Genomic DNA, 15,052 nt, shown 5'->3' with positions numbered 1-15,052 from the left:
TTTTAAATTGCTCTGTTCTTGGTTTTGGTATTAGAAGGTTTCCATGTGATATTGATCTCAACTGGTATTGTGCTGAAAAAGGCCTGAATAAGTCTTGAAGATACTCTGGTGCAGTTCCATGTAGACATTTATATAAAAGAACTGCCTTGTGAAAATCTATCCTGTCATATATTGTGAACCATTTGAGTTCTGTAAATAATGCTTTTGAGGGATGATCAATAGATGCATCTAAAATTACACGTGCTGCTCGTTTCTGAAGTTTATAAATCCTGTCAAGCTCAGATTTGGCACAGTTTCCCCATACATTAGAACAATAATCCATTGTTGGAAGAATATATGACTTGTAGTATATACTGCGAGTTTCCATAGGTAAATATTTCTTGATTCTGCTGAGAAGGGCAATTTTGGATGACAGTGTTTTACAAAGCTTATCAATATGGTCATTCCATAATAAATTATTATCTACAGACACACCTACAAGCCTTTCATGTTTGACATTTTCTAATGGATGATTATTTATTGCAAGAGACAGTTTTGGGTTCCCTGATTTGTGTAGCTTTTGTGATGTCCCTAAAATCATACATTTTGTTTTACCTTCATTAATTATCATCCTATTTTGTTGTGCCCAGTTTTGGACTCTGATAAGGTCTGAGTTTAATTTCATTTGGATAACTTCAGTATCAGAACTAGATGTATACAAAGTTGCATCATCTGCAAACAAATCTGTGTTTGTGGATTCATTATTTAATGGTAGATCATTGATATAGATAAGGAAGAGGAGAGGGCCCAAAACTGAGCCTTGAGGGACTCCTGAATGAATAGTGCGAGTTTGAGAGCTAATATTACCAATGCTTACTTGTTGAGACCTTTGGTTTAGGTATGATCTAAACCAGTTTAAAGAAGGATTGTCAAATCTGTAACAGTTCAACTTTTGCAGCAGAATTTCATGATCAACAAGATCAAAGGCTTTCTTGAAGTCAAGGAAAACAATCCCAGTCATATGTCCATTATCCATTTCCTTCAGCCAAAGATCAATTAATTTGGTAAGTTCTGTTTGGCACGAGTGGTACTTTCTAAATCCTGATTGAGCTTTATGAAATAGAGAGTATGTTTCGAAAAATTTATAGACCTGAATGGCTACATGCTTTTCAAATAGTTTTGACAATACAGGTAGAATTGATATTGGTCTGTAATTTCCTGGATCCTCCTTTTCTCCTTTCTTAAAGATAGGTGTAACCTTTGCACATTTCAGTGTTTCTGGAAAACTACCACTCATTATACTTAAATTTATGATATGCGTTAGTGACTTTGTTATTACTGGTGCGGCAATTTTAAGAATTCGTGGACCAATACCATCCAATCCAGAGGATTTATTAATATTAACCTTAATTAGCATATCAAAAACATCAGCTTCACTAACATTAGCTATTGAAAAATAATTATCATCAGGAATTTTAGCTTTTATAAATAATAGAAGAGCATCAAGTTCAATTGGGATATTAGTCTGGTTCTGAATACTCTTACTGGAGATGCTTATGAAGAAATTGTTGAACATTTCCACAATGTCTTGTACAGATGTTGCTATATCATCATTTTGCTTAAGTCTAGGGGGAAGACAACTGTTCTTGCGTGGGTTCAGCTCTTTTAGATGCTTCCACAATGTTTTGGTACTCTTACTTTCATTAATAGCCTGTTTATAGTAGTTCTCTTTTGCCTTATCTATCAGGTGCTTAGTTTTATTTCTCCACTTTCTATAGCTTTTGATGTCTTTTTTCTTGTGGAAATTATCTCTTAGGTGCCTAGCCTCATTGATCTCAGGGGTGATCCACTTGGGTGTAATTTGGTGTTTAATCCTTTTTGTTTTAATTGGGGCATGTTTGTCTAAGGCTGCATTGAACATCTGATACCATTTGTCCAAGGCAGTGTTGACATCAGCTATAGTGCAGACTGATTGGAAAGGTTTGCAAACTAAATCATTTAAGAACATTTCCTCATCAAATTGTTTGAAGTCCCTGTATTGAATTTCAATGTGTTGGCCATTTTTAGATGATTTCGGAACATGTCTAGTTATACAGACTGGGTAGTGGTCACTCAGTGCATACACTGGTACCTTAATTTCACTTACATTTTCAGGTTTATTAGTATAGATATGATCAATGATAGTAGCACTTTTATCCGTTACTCTAGTTGGGGTGTTAATTAATTGAGTAAAGTTGTAAGTTTCAAAGCTACTTATCCATGTTAATGGTGGAGTTTTCATATAGTCAATGTTAAAATCACCTAATATGATAATTTCTAAATCTTCCTTAAGTAATGCTTTTTGAATTTGAACCTCAAATCTATCAATCCAATCAGCTGTGGAACTAGGTGGCCTGTAAACCGAACATAAGAGTATTGGCTTTGATTGGGCAAGGGTTACTTTGATCCAGATACTCTCTACCCCAATAGTCTCTAGATCAACACGTCTGTTATAACTAATGGAACTGTCTACATAGAGAAGAATACCCCCACCCCCCATGGATTCCCTATCTTTTCTTTCAAAGTTGAACCCCTGTATTTGGAGAGCCAAATCATCAGTATCATCGGAAAGAAAGGTTTCACATAGACCTAGAATATTGACTGATCTAGTTTGCTGTAATATTAACTTTATCTCATTCAGTTTAGGAATGATGTGTTGAATATTTAGGTTGATTACTTGCAGACCTCTTTTGAGGAGGCCAAATACATGACAATTTTGATCAGAGGATTGATCTTCAGACAAGGCAGTATGCAATGTATTGTTTTTAGACTTGACAGATTTCTTTACATTGCCTTGATTATTTACATAAACATATGAAGAAGATAACATACAAGATCCATCTGTTGTACCATGACCACATGTAGTGGATACATGAAAATGTTCAGCACAAGACTGATTTACATACATACAAGAAGACATTGACATATTAGACACTTGGGGGGCCTCAGAGGGAGAAGTAACTTGAACAGTATCACACAGTTGTTTACATGTTAACAAGTTGCACTTTGTACACAAATCAGATAGTGCCTGAAACCTGTTTATAGAATTATAATTATTGCATTGAAAAGTATACACATATTCTAAAGCATTTTGTTGCTGGATATGTGTTGCACAGGCCTGTACATCATAGCCTTCTACCTATTGGTATGTGCACAACTTTTGCTTATGTCCTAGTTCGTTACAAAGATGGCAACGAATCTGTTTTCCATGCAGACACCGCTGTGTTACATGACCGTGCTCTCCACAATACAAGCAGTTGTCTGACTCATGCCTAACCCCTTTTATAAGTCTTATGTACTGGTCTATATTCCTAAGGAGCATGGCAGTACCTCTGTTGGACAAGTGGATTCGATCTCGCTGGTACAATTGTTGGTTCACTCGATTGTCTTTGAAGAAGGTCCAGTATTGCGGAACAAAGAGTATTTGGAAATTTTCACACAACATACTTATGGTGTCATTTAGTTGAGTCATAAGTGCATCCCTTCTTGGCGGTAGACCTGAGATGATTATTTTACACTCTGCGTTTTTGGACCTGATGGCATACAACAAACTTTCATAATCATCCTCAATGCCCTTCAAAGATTGGCCATTACTGTAATTATTGCCACCAATGAGAAGAATTATCTACATAGATTGCAGCCTTAAGTGGTCACAGCAGCATATCTACATCGACTGTTCAGTCTATGCCAACTGAATGTTTGCTTCATGAGGAAGGCATTCTTTAGATAAAGGAATATCATGTGAATTGATGTGCAAACCTCAGTTGGTGGTGGGCCCAAAAACATGTCATGAAACATGCACTGCAACCAGAACACTCTTTGCAGCCCAACATGAATGTCATCAGTGTTTCTCATAGACTATAGAAGATATCAAGCCTACATTAAAGTCATTAATATGCAATAGACTGAATAGCTTATGCTATTCAGGTATGTTGTTGTTGTAGGGTTTAATGCCATTTTTCAGCACATGATAGGCTATGCATGGCAGCCAGTATTAATGATTGAAGAAGAATCCGGGAAAACCCCAGGAAGAACCACCGACCCATGAGAAGCTACTGGCAAGCTTTCTCACATACCCACATTGGCTGAACCCTAGACTTGAACCCACGCATTCAGAGGTGAGATGGCAGTGATCCGTAACAGAGATCGCTTTAGACCACTCGGCCACTCGGGGGCCCTATTCAGGTATGCGGCATTTATTTAAGAAAAAGCTTCTATTTTATAATTAGTGCTGAAAAATACTTTAATTAGATAATAAACAACAGCACTCAGGTTGTGTGGTAAGTAAATACAGGCTGAACATTCATGCTGAATGCCTGATCAACCATGTAATATCAAATATAAATATGTATGTACTAAAGAACCCATGCTGTTGATCATTATAGGGTAAGACATGGATCCTGATCTGAGAGTGTAGTGTATGGTGAAAGATCAAGTTATACTCTTGACAGTCAAATGTATGTCATATGTGGGGTAAATGTAGTGTCTTGTGAATGATCAAAGTTATACTCTTGACAACCAAATGTATGTCATATGTTGGGTAAATGTAGTGTATGGTGAAAGATCAAAGTTATACATGTCATATGTGGGGTAAATGTAGTGTATGGTGAAAGATCAAGTTATACTCTTGACAGCCAAATGTACGTCATATGTGGGGTAAATGTAGTGTATGGTGAAAGATCAAAGTTATACATGTCATATGTGGGGTAAATGTAGTGTATGGTGAAAGATCAAGTTATACTCTTGACAGCCAAATGTACGTCATATGTGGGGTAAATGTAGTGTATGGTGAAAGATCAAAGTTATACATGTCATATGTGGGGTAAATGTAGTGTATGGTGAAAGATCAAAGTTATACATGTCATATGTGGAGTAAATGTAGTGTATGGTGAAAGATCAAGTAATACTCTTGACAGCCAAATGTACGTCATATGTGGGGTAAATGTAGTGTATTGTGAAGGAGCAGGGTCATACTCCTGACAGCCAAATGTATGTCATATGTAGGCTAAATGTAGTGTATGGTGAAAGATCAAGATTATACTCTTGACAGCCAAATGTATGTCATATGTGGGGTAAATGTAGTGTATGGTGGAAGATCAGGGTCATACTCCTGACAGCCAAATGTGTGTCATATGTGGGGTAAATGTAGTGTATGGTGAAATATCAAGGTTATACTCTTGACAGCCAAAAATATGTCATATGTAGGGTAAATGTAGTGTATGGTGAAAGATCAGGGTCATACTCCTGACAGCCAAATGTATGTCATATGTGGGGTAAATGTAGTGTATGGTGGAAGATCAGGGTCATACTCCTGACAGCCAAATGAAGTCATATGTGGGGTAAATGTAGTGTATGGTGAAAGATCAAGGTTATACTCTTGACAGCCAAATGTATGTCATATGTAGGGCAAATGTAGTGTATGGTGAATGATCAGGGTCATACTCCTGACAGCCAAATATATATCATAAATGGGGTAAATGTAGTGCATGGTGAAAGATCAGGGTCATACTCCTGACAGCCAAATGTATGTTGTTGTTGTAGGGTTTAACACCATTTTTCAGCACATGATAGGCTATACATGGCGGCCAGTATTAATGGTGGAGGAAGAACCCAGGAAAACCGCGGAAAGAACCACTGACCCACGAGAAGCTACTGGCAAGCTTTCTCACATACCCAGATTAGCCGAATCTGAGACTCAGACTCACGCAGACAGAGGTGAGATGGTAGTGATCCGTAACAGAGAGCACTTTAGACCACTCGGCCACTTAGGGCCCCCCAAATATATGTCATATGTGGGGTAAATATGGTAAATTAAGAATTGACACACAGCAAATGATCTTATAATGATCTTAAAATGATCTAGGTGACTATTTTGTGTGTATCCTAAATACTTATTTGCCAAGTTTTTTCAACGGCAAATCTGAATGGAGAAAACAAATTATGAAGAAAAAGTTAAAGAATAGCAAAAAATGTTCTCTACATTTTAAATAATCAATGAGCTCCTTCACTAACTCTGAAAATCTATAATGTAGTCTAAAAGCACATTAACAAAGAAAAATGAAATGGTGGAAAAAATCAACAAATCCGAAAAAAATGTCAATGTATGAAAACAGACAAACTCACAGTGTTATAGAGATTCCCAGTAAAATGGTGGGGTGACATTGTGGCCCCTAAAACTCCTTGAAGTTTGTCTGCATTTTGTCTGAAAGTAAAAAGTACAGCTTAGTTTCTTGCATTAAAATTGCAAGAGAAAACCTAAGCATACATATCTGGTTATTGTTCTAACTGAATACTGCATACATTATTTAGAAGAAACAAGACCTTATAAAGTGATAAAATGTAAGACTGCATTAACTATGCTAGTTAGTACTCAAAACTGATAAAATATAGACTGCATTAACTATGTTAGTTAGTACTCAAAACTGATAAAATGTAACAATGTGAAATGGAACAGAGTAAGAAATTTTATCAAATTTAACAATATATATATTGTGTAATTTTGTCTGTATGCATTTGGTAACTTGTATATTTCATTTACAGCGGTGATGTGTGTGTGTGTGATTTGGATTTTTAACATAGCTTTAACAATTTTTCAGTCATATTGCTATAATGTTTGCAGTGTGACAGTTTAAAGTGATGTCTAGCACTGGGTCATCATACTACAGACATGTAGGAAGATGTCCCACCCAGTCACATTATCCTGACACTAGGCCAACCAGACCTAACACTAACCTTTTAATGCTGAGCACCAAGCGAGGTAGTTGCAAGTACCATTTTTAGAAGTCTTTGGTATGACTCGGCTGGGGATCGAACCCATGACCTCCCGCATCCGAAGCAGACGCTCTAACCACTAGACCACCAGAGTGGTGATACTTTATTTTGTACAATAGTCCCCCTCTTGAATGACCCACATGACCAGCATCCACCTGTTTATTTTCATGGCCAGAATCCTTTGGTACCAATGAGTTTATATTCAAAGTTAGCTCTCAATAATGGCAACATGTCTAGCACAATTAGTATATAAACATAAAAAGTGTCATGTTAAATCACCATAAAGTAAAATGGCATACTGGCCATATTTGGTTTATCTCGTATATAAAAGTGTACCAGACAAGCATAGGTACTTTGTAATCAATAAGCATTTCATCACAGAGTTTTAGGTAGACATGAGTTTACTGTATGTAATGGCTTCAATTTCGTATTAAAATGGTTGCCAGCAAAAGATGCAAATGTTATTAGTCATTTTCAGTTTAGAAGGAAAAGTTTAAGCAATTGGACTAAACAAAAGAGAGAGAGTTCTGTGATCACTGCTGATAAATTTTATGTCAATGATTCAAATAAACATATTCTGCAGCTGTGACAAATGAAATGGTGATAAGTACAATATCTTAGCCTTGACTAAGACAGAGAATGATAGTTACAGTTAGATATTTGTACGCTGATTTTATTTACAAGATTGTTATGCTTTTGTTAGGTGTGATTGATCATTATTCATTATTATTTTAAATGACATTAATGTACTCACATTAATTCCACATCATACATGTGATTTTTACATGATAATATTTAATATCTAAAAATTAGTTGTTTTTTCTTACTTTACATGTAATTATTACTCAGATCTGTGTAATACCGTCTCTTCAAATCCACCCCTCTTATAGGGCCACTTTCTTGCTACAGAAGGGGTGGCCTTATAAAAAGAGGAACACTGTTATAAAAAAAATGTCTCATCATTTGACACTGAAACAAAGTTATAATTACATAACAGCAATGTTTCAATTCTCCCTATTATACATTGATGCATCAAAAGAACATCAATGAATGACAATACGGTATTATAATCAGGGGATAGCAGTCTTGTACTTGAGAATTATCAAAAAGTTAATGTTCATTTTCTTCCTGCAAATTAAGTTTGCATGAACAAATACATCAGTACAGATGGTAAAACTAATATCTGCTACATTAAAACATCGTTATTGAAAAAATGTGTGGAAAAATGTAATGTAATTCTTCCTGGCACAGCATCACAGAGAGAATCATGATGTCATAATGCTGTCAAAGCATATTATTTATTTTACTACTGTACATTTGGGCATTCATTCTATCCAAATCAATGTTATACTGTTCAAATACTCTGAAAGCATGTTACGCTGTTTAATCAATCAGACGGTATGTTACATTTGTAGCTGCATTTGAATGTAATTTGTCACCTTTGGTTGTGTTATACATGAAAATTAAACCCCAATGAACACTCAAAAATGCAAACAAATTCAAAAGGCTCCATTAAAATGATATTCAGATGAGGGTTATTAGATGGCATAAACATTAAAAGATTAAAATCAAATTTTAAAACTTAAAACAGTTTACTCTGTATTTCATTTTGTGCCTTGTGCATGTACTTACAACCTGCTTGTTATAGCTTTGTGCCTTGTGCGTGTACTTACAGCCTGCTTGTTATAGCTTTGTGTCTTGTGTGTGTACTTACAGCCTGCTTGTTATAGCTTTGCTGAGAATAACCACTTCTTTTTTATTGAATTCACTCAGTTGATCACGATGTACCACAAGATCACCAGATCTGCTCACGCTCTTCTTAAACCTGAGGTTAATAATAATAACAATAATAATGATAATAATGAAGATGATGATGAAGAAATATTAATGTTTCATGAAGATGATGATGATGTTGATAATAATATTAATAACAATAATTGTAAGTATGAGTTAATGACAAAATATGGATGCATATTTTTGGAAGTTTACACAGGCGTTGCAAGTCTTTGTGCCAATTTGATGCATCCACAATCCACAATAATCCACAACCATATTTTTCAGTACAGGTTCAATAACTTTAATTCAAACAAATTTACTTTAAATACCATATTAAATACAATATTAAATCTTCATTGCAAGCAGTGAAATGTGAAAATGCATTTTTGGTCTTTGTAGAGAGCATACAAATTATCCATTCCAATTATATTAATACTTTTCAGGGTAACTAAGTTGTTAGTAACCATGAGCACACAAGATACCTCCACTTTTGTGGTAAGAGTTAATAGATTTTTTAGTGTTCAATAAAGCAAAGAACGTAGATCACAGCAACCAACATTTAGCGTTTGACAAATGTAATCTCCAGATGTATGTTCAGTGTATTTTTGGCAGCAAAAGGTTCAAGTGTTTTTAAATTAGAGCACTGAATTTTTTTATAATGTTCAAAATTGTAGAAAACAGGTCACATCAACCCTTATTGATTTATGAATTCTTTCTTTCTCAGATGCAATCTGAGTTTCAGTTTCATAGCAACTGGAGAAATGTTATATACAATTTTAATTAAATCCTGAAATGTATGTCACAGCAACACTATTATGGTGCACAAGACATACTCATCCCATGACAGACACTGAGTTTAATTTTATATCAATATGCATAGGTGTCAACTTGCAGGATTTACCTGTAATCTGTAGATTTTTTTACAATTTCGTCAGTGTACAGCCGTAAAACAATTGATTTTAGAACAAGAATTCAATGAGATCAGGGTGACCCGAAACGACCAATCAAAGCATACTCAGAGCCAAACTTTTTTTTTGATAATGAAACGAGTTTCATTTCATAGTTAAAACTCCTGTGTGTGAAGATCCTGTCGTTTATCACTCTGAAATTTGACGCTCACTCAGATTTATAATACTGACTAACTACCTATGTAGTAAGTATGTTTTCTTAATTTATTATTTATACTTATTAATATGAAATGCATAAAATTTACACCAGTTTTCATACTTTACATAGTGTGGCAGTCATGTTGGTGTAACCGTAATTCATCTGACTTTTCTGTGGAGATAGTCGATTTATTAAAAAATTTAACAATATACTAATTAAAATAAATAGTCTCCTGAATTTAGCACCAGCATTTTATTGTGCTGTCACAGTTTTGAATTAAGTTTGTCAGATATGTGATGCAAACAGGAAGATGCATTGCCATAATGACAGAAGTAGTACAGATACTGACTGACGTATTTTTGTGGCTCAAAAAATATGTAACACTGCCAATTTATATCAAGTTTTTGACCATAATTGGCACACCATATAACAAATTCATAACTTTTCGAACACTGGATATGCAATTTTAATAGAAATGATCAACAGCTTACCGGGTATAAACTTCTGAACTGTTACTTTGTCGTTTTGTTTTTTTTAGATTTTGATTTTTGCATAGCTCCTGGCATAATATCTTGGGGTTATGGGGAAAAATATAAACTTGTAACACATTTGTAATCAAGAGATCTTCCTCTATCACATGTCAAATCTAACTTTTTTAATTATTTTTTAAAAATTTCTTTCATCTAGTTGAAATATTCCATCCATCAAATGGCTCAACTTTTTTAATTATTTTTTAAAAATTTCTTTCATCTAGTTGAAATATTCCATCCATCAAATGGCTCAAAGAAACGCAAGCTTGAAGACTCTGACCGACGTCATGGCATGTTTCAGGCTGATTGGATTAAAGTCTTCCCTGGCATTGTAGATGTATCCAAGTTAGGATCTTCCCATGTTGTAAAATATGCAGTAAAGACATTAAACTAGTGGTGTCATGCATATATGATCAAGAGAAACACTTCAGGCCAAAACTGCATGAAAGAAATTTTGGAATGAAGAAGGGAGCATGTATCAAAAGCTTCTTTGCTTAGCCAAAGCAGGAAGATGATAGTGTTATAAGTAAAAAGAATGAAATAAAGTTTCAGAAATGTAAATAATTATGTAAATATGTGTAAAAATACTTTGTGTATAGCATTTGCTGTTTCAAAACTATTGATCTTATATAATGTATGAATACATTTTTTCATGTAAGGTCTTTTTGGTCTTTGTAAGGTTTTTATTGGTCTGTTGTACAGGTTTTCGTTTCAAGGGGTTGACACCTATGAATATGTACAGTAGACAAGTTGCAGTTTGAACAGCAATGTTTGAATAAAGCTTGGAAAGCAGGTGATAGTTACTGTTTTTTGGTGTACAACACCATCAGTTCTAAGATGCATTTCAGTGTATGTTTGGTGGCAGAAGGTGAAAAATGTATTGACTGAAAGCATGATCAAGATTTTAAAACCATTTTTAAATGTGGGGAATGCTGAGCAAATTGTTTAATATGGTCAAATTGTCAACGTCTAATACAAACACTTCTGTTTAAATTTATATATATATATATATATCACAAAGAGAATATATACCTATGTAATATCTATTTCTTGTCAAAATTTCAGATAACAACTCTTTGAAATAAAATGTAGTTCAATGACATAGTAAATGTCCCACTCCCGCTTTAAATGTAAACTCCAAACATAATCTTTTCCTACGTTCTACCAGTCTATGTGTTTCCTATGTTCTACCAGTCTATGTGTTTCCTATGTTCTACCAGTCTATGTGTTTCTTATGTTCTACCAGTCTATGTGTTTCCTATGTTCTACCAGTCTATGTGTTTCCAATGTTCTACCAGTCTGTGTTTCCTATGTTAGACCAGTCTGTGTGTTTTCTATGTTCTACCAGTCTGTGTGTTTCCTATGTTCTACCAGTCTATGTGTTTCTTATGTTCTACCAGTCTATGTGTTTCCTATGTTCTACCAGTCTGTTTCCTATGTTAGACCAGTCTATGTGTTTCCTATGTTCTACCAGTCTATCTGTTTCCTATGTTCTACCAGTCTATGTGTTTCCTATGTTCTACCAGTCTATGTGTTTCCTATGTTCTACCAGTCTATGTGTTTCCTATGTTAGACCAGTCTATGTGTTTTCTATGTTCTACCAGTCTATGTGTTTCCTATGTTCTACCAGTCTATGTGTTTCTTATGTTCTACCAGTCTATGTGTTTCCTATGTTCTACCAGTCTATGTGTTTCCTATGTTAGACCAGTCTATGTGTTTCCTATGTTCTACCAGTCTATGTGTTTCCTATGTTCTACCAGTCTCTGTGTTTCCTATGTTCTACCAGTCTATGTGTTTCCTATGTTAGACCAGTCTATGTGTTTCTTATTTCTTCTTCATTAATCAAGAAAAGATCCAAATGCACCCAATCAAAACAAACAATTTATTGATCAATATTTTTCATTTTAATTTCTCTCTCTGTCTTATTTTATCCCCATGATGATTGCCAACAAGATCTTTTTTTAGGTGCAATAAAAATTACTTTCAAGCTACAAGTTACTGTAATATGCTTGGAAGTAATCTGTGAATGAACAATAATTGCAAAGTTTTTATTTCCCAGTTGGACAGATTATAATTGGTAGATCCGTATTTCCTCATCTTTCTTCCATTAGAAATAATTGTGAAAAAATTGCCCTTCTTCTGATTTTGATCACAAGTTATGACCATGCTGTACTAAAGACATTCTTTATATCTGAAATGACCACTCAATCAATACAATGCCACATTAATGGACATTCTGGAAAGACTTCACACATAACAGCAATCATGGGAGCTAATGCAGTGAGTAATTATAGATTGAACTCTTCAATTATTTTTGCAGCAAATTTCAAGAATTCTCTAGGAGTATATTTTACAGACAAATCTAATTTGAATTGTACACAGACTGTCTTACAAAAAGCTACATTTATATAGTCATTATAATGCAAATCCAATTTTGAATTGTACACAGACTGTCTTACAAAAAGCTACATTTATATAGTCATTATAATGCAAATCCAATTTTGAATTGTACACAGACTGTCTTACAAAAAGCTACATTTATATAGTCATTATAATGCAAATCCAATTCTGAATTGTACACAGACTGTCTTACAAAAAGCTACATTTATATAGTCATTATAATGCAAATCCAATTTTGAATTGTACACAGACTGTCTTACAAAAAGCTACATTTATATAGTCATTATAATGCAAATCCAATTCTGAATTGTACTCAGACTGTCTTACAAAAAGCTACATTTATATAGTCATTATAATGCAAATCCAATTCTGAATTGTACACAGACTGTCTTACAAAAAGCTACATTTATATAGTCATTATAATGCAAATCCAATTCTGAATTGTACACAGACTGTCTTACAAAAAGCTACATTTATATAGTCATTATAATGCAAATCCAATTCTGAATTGTACTCAGAATGACTTACAAAAAGCTACATTTATATAGTCATTATAATGCAAATCCAATTCTGAATTGTACACAGACTGTCTTACAAAAAGCTACATTTATATAGTCATTATAATGCAAATCCAATTCTGAATTGTACACAGACTGTCTTACAAAAAGCTACATTTATATAGTCATTATAATGCAAATGCAATTCTGAATTGTACACAGACTGTCTTACAAAAAGCTACATTTATATAGTCATTATAATGCAAATCCAGTTCTGAATTGTACACAGACTGTCTTACAAAAAGCTACATTTATATAGTCATTAAAATGCAAATCCAATTCTGAATTGTACACAGACTGTCTTACAAAAAGCTACACTTATATAGTCATTATAATGCAATATAAATGTGACTTGGATTTTAAAACTATAATGAAGTAAATCACTAGAAAAGTCTATTGAATAATGGAACTTTCTTTGCCACAGGGAAACTGGCTAATGTGAGAGGAGCACTATTAAACGTAAAACATACATTGTTCGTTTAGTGGTAAATTCTTTGCTGCAAAACTAAATTATTAATGCTCTTTCTAATAATTAATTGTATATAACTACTTTTATCTGGATGATCTTCCATCTTGCTTTCATTATTTCTACATAGAAATGAGGAGAATAGTCTAAAATGTGTAGATGTGCATTCTGGGAGTATACATTATAATTCCAATCTTGCGACACCTACCCATGTGCTGCATCATTAAATGGGCTAATTGTTTCCATATATATGCATATCTGACAGCTAAAGCATTTACTGGAATCAACTTACCATTTGCTGTCAACATGACTGAAAGAATTGCTCATCTGCACACCTGGAAAGATACGCAAGAGCCCCGAAGAAGTTCCAAAGAACCTGGAAAATATTCAACTACATGAAATCAATATGCTAAGTAAATCATCATTCTTTGATGGGGAAGCGAATGATGCAGTTATAATATTTTAAAGCTGTATCACTTTAAAATTGTATCACTGTAAAATTGTATCATTTTAACATTGCATCATTTTAACATTGTATAATTTTAACACTGCATCATTTTAACATTGTATCACGTTAACATTGTATCATTTTAACATTGTATCATTTTAACATTATATCATTTTAACACTGTATCACTTTAACATTGTATCATTTTAACATTGTATCACTTTAATGTTGTATCATTTTAACATTGTATCACTTTAAAGTTGTATCATTTTAACATTGCATGATTTTAACACTGTATCATTTTAACACTGCATCATTTTAACATTGTATCACATTAACATTGTATCAGTTTAACATTGTATCATTTTAACATTATATCATTTTAACACTGTATCACTTTAACATTGTATCATTTTAACATCATTTTAAAGCTATATTTTCACCATAAATACCACTAAACCTGAATAATTTCAATACAATTTAATGCTTTTTTCCTTTTGAAAAATCTAAGATTTTTTCCAATAATTTTTTTTTATCCTTTATCATGCTGCCTATGTTTGTGTGTGTGTTTGTGTGTTATTTGGATTTTTAACATAGCTTTAACAATTTTTCAGTCATATCGCTATGATGTCTGTAGTGTGACAGTTTATAGTGATGTTTTGCACTGAGGCATCATGCTGCAGACATGTAGCACTATGTCTCACCCAGTCACATTATCCTGATACCAGGCCAGCCAGTCCTAACATTCATCAAATTATACAACACAAACTGCATTGCTAGGTGTCTGAGCTAAGGGAGCAATAATGTTGAAATTAGATAATGGGTCTGTGCAGTGCAGGCTGGGAAAAGTTTCTACACTGTATACTAATTATGGATTGCACACTTGATAACTTGGGATAACTATTTTGAGTTATAACTATCCTTCCCACGCACTGAGCAGTATCATGAATGTATCTATATGGAAGTGGCTCACTTCCCT

At 33.9% G+C, this 15,052-nt stretch overlaps 1 protein-coding gene across 1 annotated transcript in view; it reads right to left on the bottom strand.

The window, feature by feature from the left end:
• The window catches only part of LOC149803968 (VWFA and cache domain-containing protein 1-like), a 115,579-nt gene that overhangs the window by 39,774 nt on the left and 60,753 nt on the right, over positions 1-15,052 (bottom strand). Inside the window, exons 15-17 of the mRNA XM_089954031.1 lie at positions 13,918-14,001; positions 8,504-8,614; positions 6,142-6,220 (exon numbers count right to left, since the gene is read on the bottom strand). Coding sequence (XP_089810157.1) covers positions 6,142-6,220; positions 8,504-8,614; positions 13,918-14,001 — 274 coding nt within the window. The remainder of the gene's footprint in view (positions 1-6,141; positions 6,221-8,503; positions 8,615-13,917; positions 14,002-15,052) is intronic.

The sequence above is a fragment of the Sinohyriopsis cumingii genome, chromosome 3 (assembly GCF_028554795.1).
Source record: "Sinohyriopsis cumingii isolate HCF-2022 chromosome 3, ASM2855479v2, whole genome shotgun sequence".
Classification (NCBI taxonomy): Eukaryota; Metazoa; Mollusca; class Bivalvia; order Unionida; family Unionidae; genus Sinohyriopsis; species Sinohyriopsis cumingii.
Note: the sequence above shows the minus strand (reverse complement) of the source record. Positions and strands in the feature narration are given on the sequence as shown.